This window comes from Nanorana parkeri, unplaced genomic scaffold (assembly GCF_000935625.1).
Source record: "Nanorana parkeri isolate BGI_ZX_2015 unplaced genomic scaffold, ASM93562v1 scaffold847, whole genome shotgun sequence".
Taxonomy (NCBI): Eukaryota; Metazoa; Chordata; class Amphibia; order Anura; family Dicroglossidae; genus Nanorana; species Nanorana parkeri.
The window spans coordinates 475330-495889 of record NW_017307115.1 but is presented as its reverse complement, the minus strand read 5'-3'; the positions used below and the strand labels follow the sequence as shown (position 1 = coordinate 495889).

The window sequence follows — 20560 nt, the reverse complement described above, 5'->3', positions numbered from 1 at the left end:
CTGTGGATCAGATGATTGAGTAAGGGGTTGATGAGGGCAGATGTGACTGAAAGCAATGTGTTTACAATAAACCTATTACCAGAGGTGAGAAACACAAACAAAGCCAAATAACAGTATGACATGAACATCAAACTTTCAGTATTGATCGATAGGTAACATGACTCTACAACTGCATTAAATAGACTGAAAACATATTCAAGTTGAAAATTGAATATTTACGATAAAAGCTTTGTCATATTTAAAATATGGAGTAAAAACACCTAGAAAAGTCAGTTAAATCAACTATAGTCATAAAAAAAAAACTTCTAAAAATCAAAAAAATAAAATGACTGTACAAAGAACGATGCACAAGCGAACACATTGTAAAGTACTGTATAGGATTCTGCTTTGTGTTAGGCTGTGCTCTGAAGTTAAAATTATGTAGAACCAACATTTTTACCAGATGGAGTTATCACAGAACCAAAAGTTGTAAAAAAAAACCCAGTACAAGAAATTTATTTTAATGAGCTAAAAATCATTCTTGGTTTAATATTTGGCAATTAAAAGTCCTCAGGAATGCCGCATGAAGATCCTTGTTTCTCAGGCTGTAGATCAGAGGATTCAGCAAGGGGTTGATGAGGGCAGATATAACTGAAAGCAATGTGTTTACAATAGGAATATTGCTGGAGGTGGGAACCATATACATAGCAAACAAGGACCCATAGAAGATGAAGACCACAGCAAGGTGTGATGTGCAGGTTGAAAAAGCTTTTAGCTTCCCAGTTATGTTAGACATTTTGTGAATGGCAGTGAAAATACGGACATATGGAAGCAACGTACAAGCAAAGGCTCCTGAGCCAAAACCACCCCCTCCTATGAATTCAACCAACATGTTTATGAAGGGGTCTATGCACGCAATATGGAAAAAGTTTGGAAGGTCACAAAAGAAGTTGTAAATGATGTTTGGACCACAAAAGGACAACCTGAGCAAAAAGAGGGTATGCATTAAAGAATTAAGACAGCCAATCACCCAAACTGCAGCAGCCATATGAGCACACGCTCTCCAAGACATCATTTGTGTGTAATGTAGGGGGTGACAGATGGCAACGTAACGGTCATAGGACATAGCCGAGAGTAAGAAGAGCTCTGAGCTGCCAAAGAAGACAAAGAAATATACTTGGGCTATGCAGGCAGAGAGGGATATTGATTGGCTTTTGGTGACCAAGTTAAAGAGCATCTTTGGTGCCGTGACTGACAAGAAAGACACATCTATGAGAGCTAAGTTGGCAAGAAAAAAGTACATTGGGTTGTGCAGATGATAGTCAGAAAGGACCAAGACAACAATAAGGAGGTTTACAGTCACAGTGACTAAATAGGTTAGAAGAAAGAGCACAAAAAGTCCATTCATGGTTGGTGGATGGTTTGATAGACCCACAAGAATAAGAGCAGTAATCTTGGTGAGGTTCTTCATGTTATTCATAATACAAAGCATCTGTCAATTTATTTAACAAAAAAAAATAAAAACAACAAATAGTCTTAAGAAACATTAAATGATAATTTGCGGAGTGTATCCACATAATTCCTCAGTAAATGCTCTTCAGCTCCTGAAATGTACAGATATATAATATTAACAAACCAAGAGGGCATTCCCTTCTGCTGGAAGAGCAGAAGCCATTAGGAATAGTCTTGGGACTTTTAGTTAAAAATATACGCATGCCACCTGAGAGCCACTTATTTTGCATCAAACACATTTACAGTCTTTTACATTTTGAAAATATGAATACAGATATACTGAAAATAAGTTTTTATATATTATAATGTTTTATATTTTAGCTAACAGAAGTTTTGGCCACTTTTAAAAATGAAAACATTGCTTTATTTACTATCTCATTATTTAGCAATTTTATCTTGCACAAAGGTTTATAATGAACGCATGATTTTTTTCTTGTGAAAGCTTTACTTAAAATAATAAAAAATTAAGTTTGCTGAATGTTTGTCTGAAGGGAGAAGCAAAAATCTTATGTATTTTTGAGAATGCCGCCATTTGGGGTAAAATGGGCGAACCAGTTATTCTTACATGTAGCCATGTATGAGGTCCTCAACCAAAGGATTTCTGGTGGAATTATGTTGTCACCAGAGTCCTAGAAATATGCAGGTTACCATGTTATTCAGCTTCATGTTACATTGCGGATGGAGAGCAGAGTTGGATGGAGATGCCTTCAAATAGAAGCTTATAAACGAAACTCCTTTACAAGACTTTTTGAACTGAGGCCCTTAATGTGGTTCAGCTTCAAGACAAAACAGATACCCACTCTGTTACCGGCACTGTGGTGATATGTGGCACACGCAGTGTGTCCCTGGAGAAAAAAGTGGGCTAGATGTACCATAGGAGAATATATTTTTGCTTTTCCTTGTGAAGCTTTATTTATTTCAAACATGCAACATTTCGAAATGGAATTCCCTATATTTTGTAAATTCATCTGCCCATGATCGGGTGCTCAAAGTGAACCTAAAGAAAAATGCGTTCCTTTAGTAAACCAACCTCGATGTGTCAGAGTGAGAGCAAATCCTTCCAACAAATTCACAAACATTAGTTAAAATCTGACAGAGAATACCACTGATTTATTACCGATTGAAACCGATTGCCTTGTGCTGGTCTTTAATTTAAAGTGACACTAAACTCCGGAGTTAAAGCGTTACAATCCCTCCAAGTCCCTGAACTATGAACAACAATGTATCTTATTTGTGTATCACTCGGCTGTAGATCCTCCAATCATCTCTGAGTTGGTGCTGACACTGTCCTTCCTCCTGGAGGGGGGCTACTTCTGTTCCCCATGGTCCCTGTGTGTGTTGTAAAGTAGTCACAGCTCCAAGCTCGCTCCCCCGATGGACAACTAACTCACGTTCAGTTTACTAATTTGTATTGAGATTGTTGTCCATTCTGGGAGCGAACTTGGAGCGGTGACTACTTATCAACACACACAGGGACCATGGGGAACAGACGTAGCACCTCTCTAGAAGGAAGGACAGTGTCAGCACCAATTCAGAGATGATTGGAGGATCTACAGCCGAGTGATACACAAATAAGATACTTTGTTGTTCATGGTTAAGATATTTGAATACATTTTTAAGATTTAACTTCTGAGTTTAGCGTCACTTAAAGGGATAAATTAAGTCACTAAGACAAATACGTAGGCCTCTGAAAATGCTAGTTTCTTGGCTTCTGTGTCAATAACCTGAAAAGGTAACTAGAGTAAAGTCAGATCTCTGTCAATAAATAGGGATTGGAATAACAAAGAGATCTGTACAACATCCCCAAAATTAAAGTATATCAATAATTGCTCTGTCAGTGGACTCAGACTCTTAAGGTGGTACAATAATTACACAAGAATTATTATATGTAAAACATATATATTTTATTGTACAAAGTATAAACCTGATTACAAAATCTTAAAACCAAGCTGGACTCACGTAACATTTGCAAGTCAAAGAAAGAACTAATACCACTGTCACCGTCTGGGAACCGGGGCACTGGTGCAGGAGAGCTCCGGGTTTTGGAACAAGCAGCCACACAAGAGAACAGACACACGTAAGGGCAGGTGCAGGGGCTCACATATGGGAGGATGACCATCCACTAGCAGGATATCTAATCTAGAGATGAATCCATCATTCTACCACTATAGAAAACACGGGTCTGGCCTTATCTTGAGCATCTGGTTCAGTTTTGGGCACCGATCCACAGAAAGGACGTCATTGAACTTGAGAGACTGCAAGGAAGGGCAACAAAATTAATAAGGGGGCTGAAGGACCTGGGCTATGAGGAAAGATGAAAGACATTGATCTTATTCCCTCTGGAGAAGTGGCGTTTAAGAGGGGACATGATTTCCATGTACAAATTGATCAACTGATTGGAAAATTCGGATTCCTTATTTTTTCATTCGGATTTTGGGATGCATCTGAATTTTGGAAAATTTGTACGAATTGCAATTTGGAATGAAAGGAATCGCACATGTCTACAATATACAGAGGTCTGGAAATTCATGTGCACACTACACAGACAAATATACAAACATATAGAGGTTGCACTGGATGGACCTGTGTATTTATTCAGCCTTAACAACTAGGTAACCATGTAGCTATGCTCACAAATAAATACATAACAGTTTAGGAAATGTATTTAATGAGCTAAATATCATTCTTGGTTTATTTTTTGCCAATTAAAAGTCCTCAGGAATGCCGCGTGAAGATCTTTGTTTCTCAGGCTGTATATCAGAGGATTCAGCAAGGGGTTGATGAGGGCAGATGTGACTGAAAGTAATTTGTTTACAATAAGCATATTACTAGAGGTGGGAACCATATAGATAACAATTAATGAGACATAGAAGATGAAGACCACAGCAAGGTGTGATGTGCAGGTTGAAAAAGCTTTTACCTTCCCAGTTATGTTACAAATTTTGTGAATGGTAATGAAAATACGGACATATGGAAACACAGTACAAACAAAGGCTCCAAATCCATAACCACCACCTCCTATGCGTTCGACCAACATGTTTATGAAGGGGTCTATGCATGTGATCTGGAACAAGTGTGGAAGGTCACAAAAGAAATTGTAAATTATATTAGGACCACAAAAGGACAACCTGAGCAAAAAGAGGGTATGCATTAAAGAGTAAAGACAGCTAATCACAAAAACTGCAGCAGCCATATGAGCACAGACTCTGCAAGACATCATTTGTGTGTAATGTAGTGGGTGACAGATGGCAACGTAACGGTCATAGGACATGGCCGAGAGCAAGAGGAGCTCTGAGCTGACAGAGAAGACAAAGAAAAATACTTGGGCTATGCAGGCAGAGAGAGATATTGATTGGCTTTTGGAGACCAAATCAAAGAGCATCTTTGGTGCCGTGACTGACACGAAAGACACATCTATAAGAGCTAAGTTGGCAAGAAAAAAATACATTGGGTTGTGCAGATGATAGTCAAAAAGGACCAAGACAATAATAAGGAGGTTTACAGTCACAGTGATTAAATAGGTTAGAAGAAAGAGCACAAAAAGTCCATTCATGGTTGATGGATGGTTTGATAGACCCACAAGAATAAAATCAGTAATCATTGTGAGGTTCTTCATGTTATTCGTAATACAAAGCCTCTGCGTGTTTATTATACAAAGAATAAAAACAAAAAGATAGTCTTAAGAAACATTAAATGAAAAATGTGTGGAGTATATCCACATAATTCCTCAGGAAATGCTCTTTAGCTCCTGAAATGTACAGATATATAATCTTAACCGACCCAAAGGGCATTCTCCTCTGCTGGAAGAGCCGAAGCCCTTAGCAATGGTCTTGGGACCTTTAGTTAACAAAAAACACACACATGCCCCTTGAGAGCCAATTATTTTGTATCAAACTAATTTACAGTCTTTTACATTTTGAAATATGAATACAGATCTACAAAAAATAAGTTTTTATATTTTCTAATGTTCTATATTGTGGCTAACAGAAGTTTTGGCTACTTTTAAAAACTAAAACATTGTTTTATTTATTATCTCTTTATTTAGCAATTTTGTATTGCACAAAGGTTTATAATGAATGCATGATTTCTTCTTGTGAAAGCTTTACTTAAAATAAAATAAAAAATAAGTTTGCTGAATGTTTGCCTGAAGGGAGAGTGAATAATCCTATGAAAAGTGACTATATTTTTGAGAATGCCGCCATTTGGGGTAAAATGGGTGAACCAGTTATTCTTACATGTGGTCATATATCAGGTCCTCAACCAAAGGATTTCTGGTGGAAGTATTTAGTCCTAGAAATATGCAGGTTACAGTGTTATTCAGCTTCATGTTACATTGTGGATGGAAAGCAGAGTTGGATGGAGATTGCCTTCAAGTAGAAGCTTAAAAACACAACACCTTTACAAGAATTTTTGAACTGATGCCCTTAATGTGGTTCAGCTTCAAGACAAAACAGATACCCACTCTGTTACTGGCATTGTGGTGATATGTGGCACATGCAGTGTGTCCCTGGAGAAAATGATGGGGTAGATGTACTACAGAAGAATATCTTTTTGCTTTTCCTGGTGAAGCTTTATTTATCTGAAACATGCAACATTTTGAAATGGAATTCCCTATATTTTCAAAATTCATCTGCCCATGATCGAGTGCCTAAAGGGAACATAAAGAAAAATTTCCTTTAGTAAACCAACCTCTATGTGTCAGAGTGAGAGCAAATCCTTCCAACAAATTCACAAACAGATGATACCACTGATTTATTACATCACTAAAACCGATTGCCTTGTGCTGGTCTTTAATTTAGAGTGACACTAAACTCAGAAGGTAAATCCTAATGCATACAAGTATCTTAACTCTGAACGACAATGTATCTTATTTGTGTATCACTCGGCTGTAGATCCTCCAATCATCTCTGAATTGGTGCTGACACTGTCCTTCCTTCTGGAGGGGGGCTACTTGTGTTCCCCATGGTCCCTGTGTGTGTTGTAAAGTAGTCACCTCTCCAAGCTACCCCTTCCCATGGGATGGACTATAACCTCATGTTTAGTTTACCTATTTGTATTGAGATTGTAGTCCATCCCGGGAGTGAGCTTGGAGCGGTGACTTCTTTACAACACACACAGGGACCATGGGGAACAAATGTAGCCCCCCTCCAGAAGGAAGGACAGTGTCAGCACCAATTCAGAGATGATTGGAGGATCCACAGCCGAGTGATACACAAATACGATACATTGTTGTTCATAGTTCAGGGACTTGAATGCATTAAGATTTAACTCCGGAGTTTTGCGTCACTTAAAGGGATAAATGAAGCTAGCACTGAGAGAAATACGTAGGCCTCTGAAAATGCTAGTTTCTTCGGCTTCTGTGTCAATAACCTGAAAAGGTTACTCTAGAGTAAAGTCAGATCTCTGTCAAGAATTAGGGATTGGAATAAGAAAGTAATATGTACAACATCCCCAAAGTTAAAGTATATTAAATTGCTCTGTCAGTGGACTCGGACTCTTAAGGTGGTACAATAATTACACAAGAATTATTATATGTAAAACATGTACATTTTATTGTACAAAGTATAAATCTGATTACAAAATCTTTAAACCAAGCTGGACTCACTTAACATTTGCAAATCAAAGAAATAACTAATACAACCTTATTCACTCATAACCCCACCAATACATACAACCCCTGCAAGGATATCAGTATGTTACATTAATGTGCTTGATAGAGTCGGGGCTCAATCTACGAGCATGTCAGACCATTGAGATCTGCTTCATCAGAAGTGGAGGTGAGCTGAATTCAGATTTTATATGATAGATGTATAAATTATAATTTTGGAAAGGAATGACAACCATAACCTTTTCCACGGGGAGAGAGGAGGGGATGAAATATTGGGACAAGTGGCTCTACAAATCGGCAAGACACCTGGGACACCAGCAGATTTTTAAATTCTCAAACATTGATAAGATAATAAGTACGACAGCGGAATAGAAGTCCTAAAAGATGCTCACACTTTAATATGCCGCGAGGAGATCCATACGTCGTACTTATACTATATCAACAATCCATATATCAGCTGGAGATTTTTTTAATTGATTCTTTTTATCCTTAATTTCCAAACTTTCTTTTGTGCTATCTTTTTTTAACTTATATTATTAAAAGGAAAATGGCCAAAAAAATTATGTCACATAAACTTCAAACTCTTTGCATTGATTGATAGGCAACATGACTCTACTACTACTTTAAATAGCCTGAAAATGTTTACTATAAAATTGTGCCAAAACCTGATTTAAAAAAAATGTCAGGAAAAACTGTTAGAAAAGTCAGTTAAATCAACTATAATAATAATTAATAAATGTTCTCTGTCTAAAAAGGTATATCTAAAAAAAAAAAAAAAATGACCACACAAAGAATGATAAACTAGCCAACATATTGCTTTTCAGTAGAGAAACCTTGTTGCTGAAATCCTAGAAAGATTTATTTTAAATCATATGATTCTGGTCAAAAGAAGATTAGATACAATTAATGTGAATACATCTCCAGAACCAGATAATTTACACCCATGGGTACTAAGAGAGCTTAACCAAGCTATGACAAGACCATTGGCCCCAAGTTATAGCAGGGCAATTGTTCCTAAGTTGTAGCAGGACAGCTTACTGACTGGAAGCCACCAACTGATTGGCATAAGGCAAATGTTGTATCAATATTCAAAAAGGGTCGAGATTAATTCCAGGAAACTACAGACCAGTTAGCCTCACATCAATCTTATGCAAATTATTTGAGGGAATGGTAAAGCATTATTTTCAGGAATTTGCCAGCAAAAAAAGTATTATAAGCAACAACCAAAAGGGATTTATGAAAGACCGTTCTAGTCAGATCAATCTATTAACGTTCTATGAAGAAGTGAGTAGCAACCTAGATAACAAATGGCTCATTTTCTGAATGGTCTGGGGTTGTTAGTGGTGTGCCCAGCTCTCTGTCTTATTGAGGACGGTTTAAATAGATCAGTTTCAGTGTTTGCTGATGATACCAATTTATTCAGGGTAATAAACTAATTACAAAACAAAGCAGCACTAGAGAAAGGCCATAACAAAATGGGAGGGGGGGCAGTCACATGGCAATTGAAGTTTAATATTGAAAAATTTAAAATTATGCATTTGGGAAGTAAGAATACACATGCAAGCTACTCATTAAGGGGAACTCCTCTGGATTAACCCGGAGATGGAAAAATATTTGGGAGTCCACAGACTTAGCAATAGCATGGAATGCCAAGCTGCTGCTAACAAAGCCAGTGGAATACTATCATGCATAGAAAGGGTGAATCTATAATTCTACCACTATATAAAACAATGGTCTGGCCTCTTCTTAAGTATCCAGTTCAGTTTTGGGACCTCTCCACAGAAAGGACATCCTTGAACTTGAGAGACCGCAGAGAAGGGCAACAGAATGAATAAGGGGGCTGGAGGACCAGGGCTATAAGGAAAGATGACAGAAATTGAACTTATTCCCTCTGGAGAAGAGACGTTTAAGAGGGGATATGATTTCCATGCACAAATTGATCAACTGATTGGAAAATTCAGATTCATTATTTTTTCATTCAGAAATTCAGATGCATCCGAATTTTGGAAAATGTGTACAAATTTTAATTTGGAACTAAATAAATCACACATGTCTACAATATACAGAGGTATGGAAATTCTTGTGCACACTACACAGACAAATATACAAACATATAGAGGTTGCACTGGATGGACCTGTGTATTTATTAAACCTTAACAACTAGGTCACTATGTAGCTATGCTCACAAATAAATATATAACAGTTTAAGAAATGTATTTGAATTAGCTAAATATCATTCTTGGTTTATTTTTTGGCAATTAAAAGTCCTCAGGAATGCCGTGTGAAGATCTTTGTTTCTCAGGCTGTAGATCAGAGGATTCAGCAAGGGGTTAATGAGTGTAGATGTGACTGAAAGCAATTTGTTTACAATAAGCATATTACTAGAGGTGGGAACCATATAGATAACAATTAATGAGACATAGAAGATGAAGACCACAGCAAGGTGTGATGTGCAGGTTGAAAAAGCTTTTAGCTTCCCAGTTTTGTCACACATTTTGTGAATGGCAGTGAAAATACGGACATATGGAAGCAACGTACAAACAAAGGCTCCTAATCCAAAACCACCACCTACTATGAGTTCGACCAACATGTTTATGAAGGGGTCTATGCACGCAATATGGAACAAGTTTGGAAGGTCACAAAGGAAGTTGTAAATTATATTAGGACCACAAAAGGACAACCTGAGCAAAAAGAGGGTATGCATTAAAGAGTAAAGACAGCCAATAACCCAAACTGCAGCAGCCATAAGAGCACAGACTCTCCAAGACATCATTTGTGTGTAATGTAGGGGGTGACAGATGGCAACGTATCGGTCATAGGACATGGCCGAGAGTAAGAGGAGCTCTGAGCTAGCAAAGGAGACAAAGAAATATGCCTGGGCTATGCAGGCAGAGAGGGATATTGATCGGCTTTTGGTGACCAAGTCAAAGAGCATCTTTGGTGCCGCGACTGACAAGAAAGACACATCTATCAGAGCTAAGTTGGCCAGAAAAAAGTACATTGGGTTGTGCAGATGATAGTCAGAAAAGACCAAGACAATAATAAGGAGGTTTACAGTCACAGTGACTAAATAGATTAGAAGAAAGAGCACAAAAAGTCCATTCATGGTTGGTGGATGGCTTGATAGACCCACAAGAATAACATCAGTAATCTTTGTGAGATTCTTCATGTTATTCATAATACAAAACCTCTGCAAATTTATTATACAAAGAATAAAAACAAAAAATAGTCTTAAGAAACATTAAATGATAATTTGCAGAGTGTATCCACATAATTCCTCAGTAAATGTTCTTCAGCTCCTGAAATGTACACAATATATAATCTTAACAGACCCAAAGGACATTCTCCTCTGCTGGAAAAGCAGAAGCCCAGAAGCCCTTAGCAATGGTCTTGGGGCCTTTAAATAAAAAATAAACACACATGCCACGTGAGAGCCACTTATTTTGTATCAAACAAATTTACAGTTTTTTACATTTTGAAAATATGAATACAGATCTACAGAAAATAAGTTTTCATGTATTTTAATGTTTAATATTTGAGGTAACAGATGTTTTTGGCAGTTGTAAAAACTAAAACCTTGCTTTATTTATTATCTAAATATTTAATAAAAATTATTATTTAAACACGTAGACATTTTTAACAATTACATATGTCATTATTTTGTAAATATGGGCTATAAAATTTAGGCCCTTTTAGTTGTTTCAGAAATGTTATCTTGCACAAAGGTTTAAAATGAATGCATGATTTTTTCTTGCTAAAGCTTTACCTAAAATAATACTAAATAAGTTTGCTGAATGTTTGTCTGAAGGGAGAATCAAAAATCTTATGTAAAGTGAATGTTTTTTTGAGAATGCCGCCATTTGGGGTAAAATGGGTGAACCAGTTATTCTTACATGTAGTCATATATGAGGTCCTCAAGCAAATGATGTGTGGTGGAATTATTTTGTCACCAGAGTCCTAGAAATATGCAGGTTACCATGTTATTCAGCTTCATGTTACATTGTGGATGGAATGAAGAGTTGGATGGAGATGGCCTTCAAGTAGAAGCTTAAAAACGCAACACCTTTACAAAACTATTTGAACTGCAGCCCCTAATGTGGTTCAGCTTTAAAACAAAACAAAAAACAACTCTGTTACTGGCATTGTGGTGATATGTGGCACACGCATTGTGTCCCTGGAGAAAATGATGGGCTAGATGTACTACAGAAGAATATCATTTTGCTTATCCTTCAACCTTTTGAAATGGAAATCCCGATATGTGTCAGAGTGAGAGCAATTCCTTCCAACAAATTCACAAAGATGAGTTAAAATCTGACAGAGGATACCACTGATTTATTACAATATTGAGTCCAATTGCCTAGTGCTGGTCTTTATTTAAATTGACACCAAACTCCGGAGTTAAATCTTAATGAATTTAAGTACCTTAACTATTAACATCAATGTATATTATTTGTGTATTACTCGGCTGTAGATTCTCCAATCATCTCTGCAATATTGCTGACACTGTCCTTCCTTCTGGAGGGGGGCTACTTGTGTTCCCCATGGTCACTGTGTGAGTTGTAAAATAGTCACCACTCCAAGCTCGCTCCCGGAATGGACTACAATCTCACATTCAGTTTACTAATTTGGACTCAGATTGTAGTCCATTCTGGGAGCGAGCTTGGAGCAGTGACTACTTTACAACACACACAGGGACCATGAGGAACAGACGTAGCCCCCCTCCAGAAGCAAGGACAGTGTCAGCACCAATTTAGAGATGATTGCAGGATCTACAGCTGAGTTATACACTGTGGCAGTGTAAGCCAATGCCACTGTAGAGGATGGCGACCTTGGCACCCAGGACTCTCAGCCAAAGGGGCTGAGAGGGCCCATAAAGTAAAGCAGGTTATAAGGAAGAACCTGGCTTTTCAGGTTCTTCCATGTTTTCCTAAATGTAGCTGGGATCTGGAGCTCTGGAGATTTCGTAGAGCTCTGGGTGGGATGAATTCTCCAGTCCTGCGGCCAGGTGTTGCCAATGACCAGTATAGCTGGATCAGGTGGCTGAGAGCAGCCTTATTAGGAGTCTGGACCAGAGTTCAGAGAGGAGTGTTGGAGTTGTGTGTGTGCAGGGAGCACACAGACAAACTCGGGTGCGTGCTGGACGCACACGAAACAGCCAGGGGTGGCTGGGTGAGGTCAGGAAGGTCGGTGACCCCAGGGACCTGCCGGACGCACTGCTTTCAGACGCAGAGCGAGTGCCCAAGAGGGGAGAGGTCAGGAAGGTCGGTGACCCTAGAACCTGTGGTACACACTGCTAAGAGAGCAGACTGAGGGCTCACGAGGGGTGAGAAGCGTGAGTGCCTTGAAGCTGTGGAAAGCTACTGAGCCATATAAAGGACTGTCATTTATGTTGCTGCTGCAAGCTATTTTGTGTTTGCCCTTTAATAAACTGCATTGTACTTGACTTACCTGAACTACAGTGGAGTGTCCTTGTTACAACACAAATAAGATACATTGTTGTTAATGGTTCAGGGACTGGAATTAATTTTTAAGATTCAACTTCTGAGTTTAGCGTCACTTAAAGGGATAAATTAAGTCACTAAGACAAATACTTAGGTCTCTGAAAATGCTAGTTTCTTGGCTTCTGTGTGAATAACCTGAAAAGGTAAATGTAGAGTAAAGTCAGATATCTGTCAATAAATAGGGATTGGAATAACAAAGAGATCTGTACAACATCCCCAAAATTAAAGTATATCAATAATTGCTCTGTCAGTCAACTCGGATTTTTATGGTGGCACAATAATTACATAAGATTTATTATATGTAAAACATATACATTTTATTGTACAAAGTATAAACCTGATTACAAAATCTTTAAACGAAGCTGGGCTCACTTAACATTTGCAAATCAAAGAAATAACTAATACAACCTATTCACTCATAACCCCACCAATATATACAACCCCAGCAAGGATATCAGTATGTTACATTCATGTGATTGATAGAGTCGGGGCTCAATCTACGAGCTTGTCAGACCATTGAGATCTGCTTCATCAGAAGTGGAGGTAAGGTGAATTTAAGTTGTATATGATATATGTATAAATTATAATTTTGGAAAGGAATGACAGCCATAACCTTTTCCTCATGGAGAGAGGAGACGATTAAATATTGGGACAAGTGGCTCTACAAATCGGCAAGACACCTGGGACACCAGCACATTTTTAAATTCTCAAACATTGATAAGATAATAAATACCACAGCGGAATAGAAGTCCTAAAAGATGCTCGCACTTTAATATGCCGCGAGGAGATCCATACGTCGTACTTATACTATATCAACAATCCATACATCAGCTGGAGAGTTTTTTAATTGATTATTTTTATCCTTCATTTCTAAACTTTCTTTTGTGCTATCTTGTCTAACTTATATTATTAAAAGGAAAATGGCCAAAAAATTATGTCACATAAACTTCAAACTTTTTGCATCGATTGATAGGCAACATGACTCTGCTAATGCTTTAAATAGCCTGAAAATGTTTACTATAAAATTGTGCCAAAACCTGATTTAAAAAAAATGTCAGGAAAAACTGTTAGAAAAGTCAGTTAAATCAACTATAATAATAATAATAATAAAAATGTTCTCTGTCTGAAACGGTCTATCTAACAGAAAAAAAATTATTACCACACAAAGAATGATGCACTAGCCAACATATTGCTTTTCAGTAGAGAATTCTTGTTGCTGAAATCCTAGAAAGGTTTATTTTAAATCACATTATTTTGGTCCAAAGCAGATTAGATAAAATTAATGTGAATACATTTCCAGAACCAGATCATTTACACCCGTGGGTACTAAGAGAGCTTAACCAAGCTATGACAGGACCATTGGCCCCAAGTTATAGCAGGACCATTGTTCCTAAGTTATAGCAGGGCCATTGTTCCTAAGTTATAGCAGGACCATTGTTCCTAAGTTATAGCAGGACCATTGTTCCTAAGTTATAGCAGGACCATTGATCCTAAGTTATAGCAGGACCATTGTTCCTAAGTTATAGCAGGACCATTGATCCTAAGTTATAGCAGGACCATTGAAAAATATAAAATTATGCATTTGGGTGGTGAGAATACATATTCAAGCTACTCAGTAAGGGGAGCTCCTCTGGATAGATCAGAGATGGAAAAATATTTGGGAGTCCACAGACATAGCATGCCATGCCAAGCTGCTTCTAACAAAGCAAGTGGATTACTATCATGCATAAAAAGGTTAAATCTATAATTCTATCACTATAGGAAACAATGGTTCGGCCTCATCTTGAGTATCTGGTTCAGTTTTGGGCACCGATCCACAGAAAGGACGTCCTTAAACTTGAGATACTGCAGAGAAGGGCAACAAAATGAATAAGGAGGCTGGAGGCCCTTGGAGGAAAGATGACAGACATTTAATTTATTCACTCTACAGAAGAGGCGTTTAAGAGGAGATATGATTTCCATGTACAAATTAATCAATGGAGATGTTAGAATTGCTGACAACTTGTTTACTGCAAGGACCATACTGAAGACTAGAGGCCACCACCGGAGACTAGAGGAAAAGAGGTTTAATCTAAAACTGCAAAAGAGCAGAAAAATTGTGGAACTTCCCTTCCCCAGGAAGTGGTATCAGATGAGAGTATAGACACATTCAAGAATCTTCTAGATGTCTTTCTCAGGGAACACACTATGCAGAGCTATGGAAATTCTTGTGCATCCTTCACAGACAAATATACAAACATATATAGGTTGAACTGGATGGATCTGTGTATTTATTTAGCCTTAAGAACTAGGTTACTACAATGTATGTAGCTATGCTTTGTGCTATACTGTGTTCTGAATTTAAAATTGTGAAGAACCAACCTAGGGTCGGGTATGAAAGGCGTTATCACAATACAAAACGTTAACAAAAACAAAATACATATATAACAGTTTAAGAATTGAATTTTAATGAGCTAAATATCATTATTGGTTTAATTTTTGTAGTTAAAAGTCCTCAGGAATGCCGCGTGAAGATCTTTGTTTCTCAGGCTGTAGATCAGAGGATTCAGCAAGGGGTCTATGAGGGCAGATGTGACTGAAAGCAATTTGTTTATAATACGAATATTACTAGAGGTGGGAACCACATAGATAACAATTATGGAGACATAGAAGATGATGACCACAGCAAGGTGTGATGTGCAGGTTGAAAAAGCTTTTAGCTTCCCAGTTTTGTTACCCATTTTGTGAATGGCAGTGAAAATACGGACATATGGAAACACCGTACAAACAAAGGCTCCTAATCCATAACTGCAAACTCCTATGAATTCGACCAACATGTTTATAAAGGGGTCTATGCATGTGATCTGGAACAGGTTTGGAAGGTCACAAAAGAAGTTGTAAATTATATTTGGACCACAAAAGGACAACCTGAGCAAAAAGAGGGTATTTATTAAAGAATTAAGGCAGCCAGTCATCCAAACTGCAGCAGCCAAATAAGCACAGATTCTCCAAGACATCATTTGTGTGTAATGTAGGGGGTGACAGATGGCAACGTAGCGGTCATAGGACATAGCCGAGAGTAAGAAGAGCTCTGAACTAGCACAGAAGACAAAGAAATATACTTGGGCAAAGCAGGCAGAGAGGGATATTGATTGGCTTTTGGTGACCAAGTCAAAGAGCATCTTTGGTGTCGTGACTGACATGAAAGACACATCTAGAAGAGCTAAGTTGGCCAGAAAAAAGTACATTGGGTTGTGCAGATGAAAGTCAGAAAGGACCAAGACAATAATAAGGAGGTTTACAGTCACAGTGATTAAAAAGATTAGAAGAAAGAGGACAAAAAGTCCATTCATGGTTGGTGGATGGTTTGATAGACCCACAAGAATAAGAGTAGTAATCATTGTGAGGTTCTTCATGTTATTCATAATACAAAGTCTCTGTCAATTTATAATACAAAGAATAAACAAAAAATGAGTCCTAAGAAGCATAATTGTAAAATGTGCGGAGTGTATCCACACAATTCCTCAGGAAATGCTCTTCAGCTCCTAAAATGTACAGATATATAGGGGTTGATTTACTAACCTTATAAACACACCACGAACGTGTATACACCTCTGCAGTGTGTTCCCTCCCAGCATGATCTATGGGTGGAATCTAAACACCTTTGTAATGTGTACACACCCAGCAGGTGTGTTGTGCAAAGCCCTGAAGGAATTCCAAGGTGATGTTGGGTAAATTAGCTCTATGTTGTGTTGCTTGCGTTGATGAATGCAAGGAATGTAAATGCATGAGCTAACCATTTTTGTCTAAACTGTGAAGCAGCATTATATATGCATCATGTGCATGATTTTTCCATATATGGCATTAGTGGAAATATGCTTTTAGAGACTTTTTGGTTGATAAATACGTTTTGCTGTGTGAAAATCACACACACCTGGTGTGTGTGTGTGTGTGTGTGTGTGTTTAGGTTAGAAATCACCCCCATAGTCTTAACAAACCCAAAGGGCATTCTCCTCTGCTGGAAGAAAACACATCTGGAAGCCCTTAACAATGGTCTTGGGACCTTTAGTTAAAAGAAAACCACATGCCACTTGAGAGCCAATTATTTTGTATCAAACAAATTTACAGTCTTTTACATTTTTAAAATATGAATACAGATCTACTGACAATACGTTTTTATATATTATAATGTTTTAAATTGTGGCTAACAGAAGTTTTGGCCACTTTTAAAAACGAAAACATTGCTTTATTTATTATCTCTTTATTTAGCAATTTTATCTTGCAATAATCCTATGAAAAGTGAATGTATTTTTGAGAATGCCGCCATTTGGGGTAAAATGGGTGAACCAGTTATTCTTCCATGTAGCCATATATCAGGTCCTCAACCAAAGGATTTCTGGTGGAATTATTTTGTCACCAGAGTCCTAGAAATATGCAGGTTACCATGTTATTCAGCTTCATGTTACATTGCGGATGGAGAGCAGAGTTGGATGGAGATGCCTTCAGGTAGAAGCTTATAAACGAAACTCCTTTAGAAGACTTTTTGAACTGAGGCCCTTAATGTGGTTCAGCTTCAAGACAAAACAGATACCAACTCTGTTACCGGCATTGTGGTGATATGTGGCACACGCAGTGTGTCCCTGGAGAAAAAAGTGGGCTAGATGTACCATAGAAGAATATCTTTTTGCTTATCTTAGTGAAGCTTTATTTATTTCAAACATGCAACCTTTTGAAGGGGAAATCCCTATATTTTGTAAATTCATCTGCCCATGATCGGGTGCTCAAAGTGAACCTAAAGAAAAATGCGTTCCTTTAGTAAACCAACTTCGATGTGTCAGAGTGAGAGCAAATCCTTCCAACAAATTCACAAACATTAGTTAAAATCTGACAGAGAATACCACTGATTTATTACAACATTGAAACCGATTGCCTTGTGCTGGTCTTTAATTTAAAGTGACACTAAACTCCGGAGTTAAAGCGTTACAATCCCTCCAAGTCCCTGAACTATGAACAACAATGTATCTTATTTGTGTATCACTCGGCTGTAGATCCTCCAATCATCTCTGAATTGGTGCTGACACTGTCCTTCCTTCTGGAGGGGGGCTACTTGTGTTCCCCATGGTCCCTGTGTGTGTTGTAAAGTAGTCACCGCTCCAAGCTCGCTCCCGGGATGGACTACTAACTCATGTTTACTTTACTCGTTTTAATTGAGATTGTAGTCCATCCTGGGAGTGAGCTTGGAGCGGTTACTACTTTACAACACACACAGGGACCATGGGGAACACAAGTAGCCCCCCTCCAGAAGGAAGGACAGTGTCAGCACCAATTCAGAGATGATTGGAGGATCTACAGCCGAGTGATGCACAAATAAGATACATTGTTGTTCATGGTTAAGATTCTTGAATGAATTTTTAAGATTTAACTTCTGAGTTTAGCGTCACTTAAAGGGATAAATTAAGTCACTAAGACAAATACGTAGGCCTCTGAAAATTCTAGTTTCTTGGCTTCTGTGTCAATAACCTGAAAAGGTAAATGTAGAGTAAAGTCAGATATCTGTCAATAAATAGGGATTGGAATAACAAAGAGATCTGTACATCTTTAAAATTAAAGTATATCAATAATTGCTCTGTCAGTGGACTCGGACTCTTAAGGTGCTATAATAATTACACAAGAATTATAATATGTAAAACATATACATTTTATTGTATAAAGTATAAACCTGATTACAAAATCTTAAAACCAAGCTGGACTCACGTAACATTTGCAAGTCAAAGAAAGAACTAATACCACTGTCACCGTCTGGGAACCGGGGCACTGGTGCAGGAGAGCTCCGGGTTTTGGAACAAGCAGCCACACAAGAGAACAGACACACGTAAGGGCAGGTGCAGGGGCTCACATATGGGAGGATGACCATCCACTAGCAGGATATCTAATCTAGAGATTAATCTATAAATCTACCACTATAGAAAACAATGGTCTGGCCTTATCTTGAGCATCTGGTTCAGTTTTGGGGCACTGATCCACAGAAAGGACGTCATTGAAATTGAGAGACTGCAAAGAAGGGCAACAAGATTAATAAGGGGGCTGAAGGACCTGGGCTATGAGGAAAGATGAAAGACATTGATCTTATTCCCTCTGGAGAAGAGGCGTTTAAGAGGGGACATGATTTCCATGTACAAATTGATGAAGTGATTGGAAAATTTGGATTCCTTATTTTTTCATTTGGATTTTCAGATGCATCTGAATTTTGGAAAATTCGTACGAATTGCAATTTGGAATGAAAGGAATCGCACATGTCTACAATATACAGAGCTATGGAAATTCTTGTGCATACTATACAGACAAATATACAAACATATAGAGGTTGCACTGGATGGACCTGTGTATTTATTCAGCCTTAACAACTAGGTCACTATGTAGCCATGCTCACAAATAAATACATAACAGTTTAGGAAATGTATTTAATGAGCTAAATATCATTCTTGGCTTATTTTTTGGCAATTAAAAGTCCTCAGGAATGCCGCATGAAGATCTTTGTTTCTCAGGCTGTATATCAGAGGATTCAGCAAGGGGTCTATGAGGGCAGATGTGACTGAAAGCAATTTGTTTACAATAAGCATATTACTAGAGGTGGGAACCATATAAATAACAATTAATGAGACATAGAAGATGAAGACCACAGCAAGGTGTGATGTGCAGGTTGAAAAAGCTTTTACCTTCCCAGTTATGTTACAAATTTTGTGAATGGTAATGAAAATACGGACATATGGAAACACCGTACAAGCAAAGGCTCCAAATCCATAACCACCACCTCCTATGAATTCGACCAACATGTTTATGAAGGGGTCTATGCATGTGATCTGGAACAAGTGTGGAAGGTCACAAAAGAAATTATAAATTATATTAGGACCACAAAAGGACAACCTGAGCAAAAAGAGGGTATGGATTAAAGAGTAAAGACAGCCAATCACCCAAACTGCAGCAACCATATGAGCACAGACTCTGCAAGACATCATTTGTGTGTAATGTAGGGGGTGACAGATGGCAACGTAACGGTCATAGGACATAGCCGAGAGCAAATAGGCCTCTGAGCTGACAAAGAAGACAAAGAAAAATACCTGGGCTATGCAGGCAGAGAGGGATATTGATCCGCTTTTGGAGACCAAGTCAAAGAGCATTTTTGGTGCCGTAACTGACACGAAAGACACATCTATGAGAGCTAAGTTGGCAAGAAAAAAATACATTGGGTTGTGCAGATGATAGTCAGAAAGGACCAAGACAATAATAAGGAGGTTTACAGTCACAGTGACTAAATAGGTTAGAAGAAAGAGCACAAAAAGTCCATTCATGGTTGGTGGATGGTTTGATAGACCCACAAGAATAAAATCAGTAATCATTGTGAGGTTCTTCATGTTATTCGTAATACAAAGCCTCTGTGTGTTTATTATACAAAGAATAAAAACAAAAAGATAGTCTTAAGAAACATTAAATGAAAAATGTGTGGAGTATATCCACATAATTCCTCAGGAAATGCTCTTTAGCTCCTGAAATGTACATATATATAATCTTAACTGACCCAAAGGGCATTCCCCTCTGCTGGAAAAGCAGAAGCCCTGAAGCCCTTAGCAATGGTCTTGGTACCTTTAGTTAACAAAAAACACACACACATGCCCCTTGAGAGCCACTTATTTTGTATCAAACAAATTTACAGTCTTTTACATTTTGAAAATATTAATACAGATCTACTGAAAATAAGTTTTTATATTTTCTAATGTTTTAAATTGTGGCTAACAGAAGTTTTGGCCACTTTTAAAAACTAAAACATTGCTTTATTTATTATCTCATTATTTAGTAATGATTATTTAGCAATTTTGTCTTGCACATAGGTTTAAAATGAACGCATGATTTTTTTTCTTGCTAAACTTTACTTAAAATAATAAAAAATAAGTTTGCGGAATGTTTGTCTGAGGGGAGAATCAAT

General features: G+C 37.8%; 4 protein-coding genes across 4 annotated transcripts; all 4 read right to left on the bottom strand.

The window, feature by feature from the left end:
* Positions 1–514: 514 nt before the first annotated feature.
* Positions 515–1450, bottom strand: LOC108794402 (olfactory receptor 1G1-like). The gene has a single exon (XM_018565430.1). It carries the CDS (start codon positions 1448–1450, stop codon positions 515–517), a length of 936 nt encoding a protein of 311 aa, XP_018420932.1.
* A 2206-nt stretch (positions 1451–3656) lies between these two features.
* Positions 3657–5044, bottom strand: LOC108794401 (olfactory receptor 1G1-like). Its single transcript, XM_018565429.1, has 2 exons — positions 4412–5044; positions 3657–3746 (listed from the first exon to the last, which is right to left on the bottom strand). Exons 1-2 carry the CDS (start codon positions 5042–5044, stop codon positions 3657–3659), a joined length of 723 nt encoding a protein of 240 aa, XP_018420931.1.
* Positions 5045–15071: 10027 nt separating this feature from the next.
* LOC108794400 (olfactory receptor 1G1-like) lies at positions 15072–15995 on the bottom strand. The gene has a single exon (XM_018565428.1). It carries the CDS (start codon positions 15993–15995, stop codon positions 15072–15074), a length of 924 nt encoding a protein of 307 aa, XP_018420930.1.
* Positions 15996–18033: 2038 nt separating this feature from the next.
* Positions 18034–19928, bottom strand: LOC108794399 (olfactory receptor 1G1-like). Its single transcript, XM_018565427.1, has 2 exons — positions 19296–19928; positions 18034–18099 (listed from the first exon to the last, which is right to left on the bottom strand). The coding sequence occupies exons 1-2, from the start codon at positions 19926–19928 to the stop codon at positions 18034–18036; spliced, it is 699 nt and encodes a 232-aa protein (XP_018420929.1).
* Between the last annotated feature and the right edge of the window lie 632 nt (positions 19929–20560).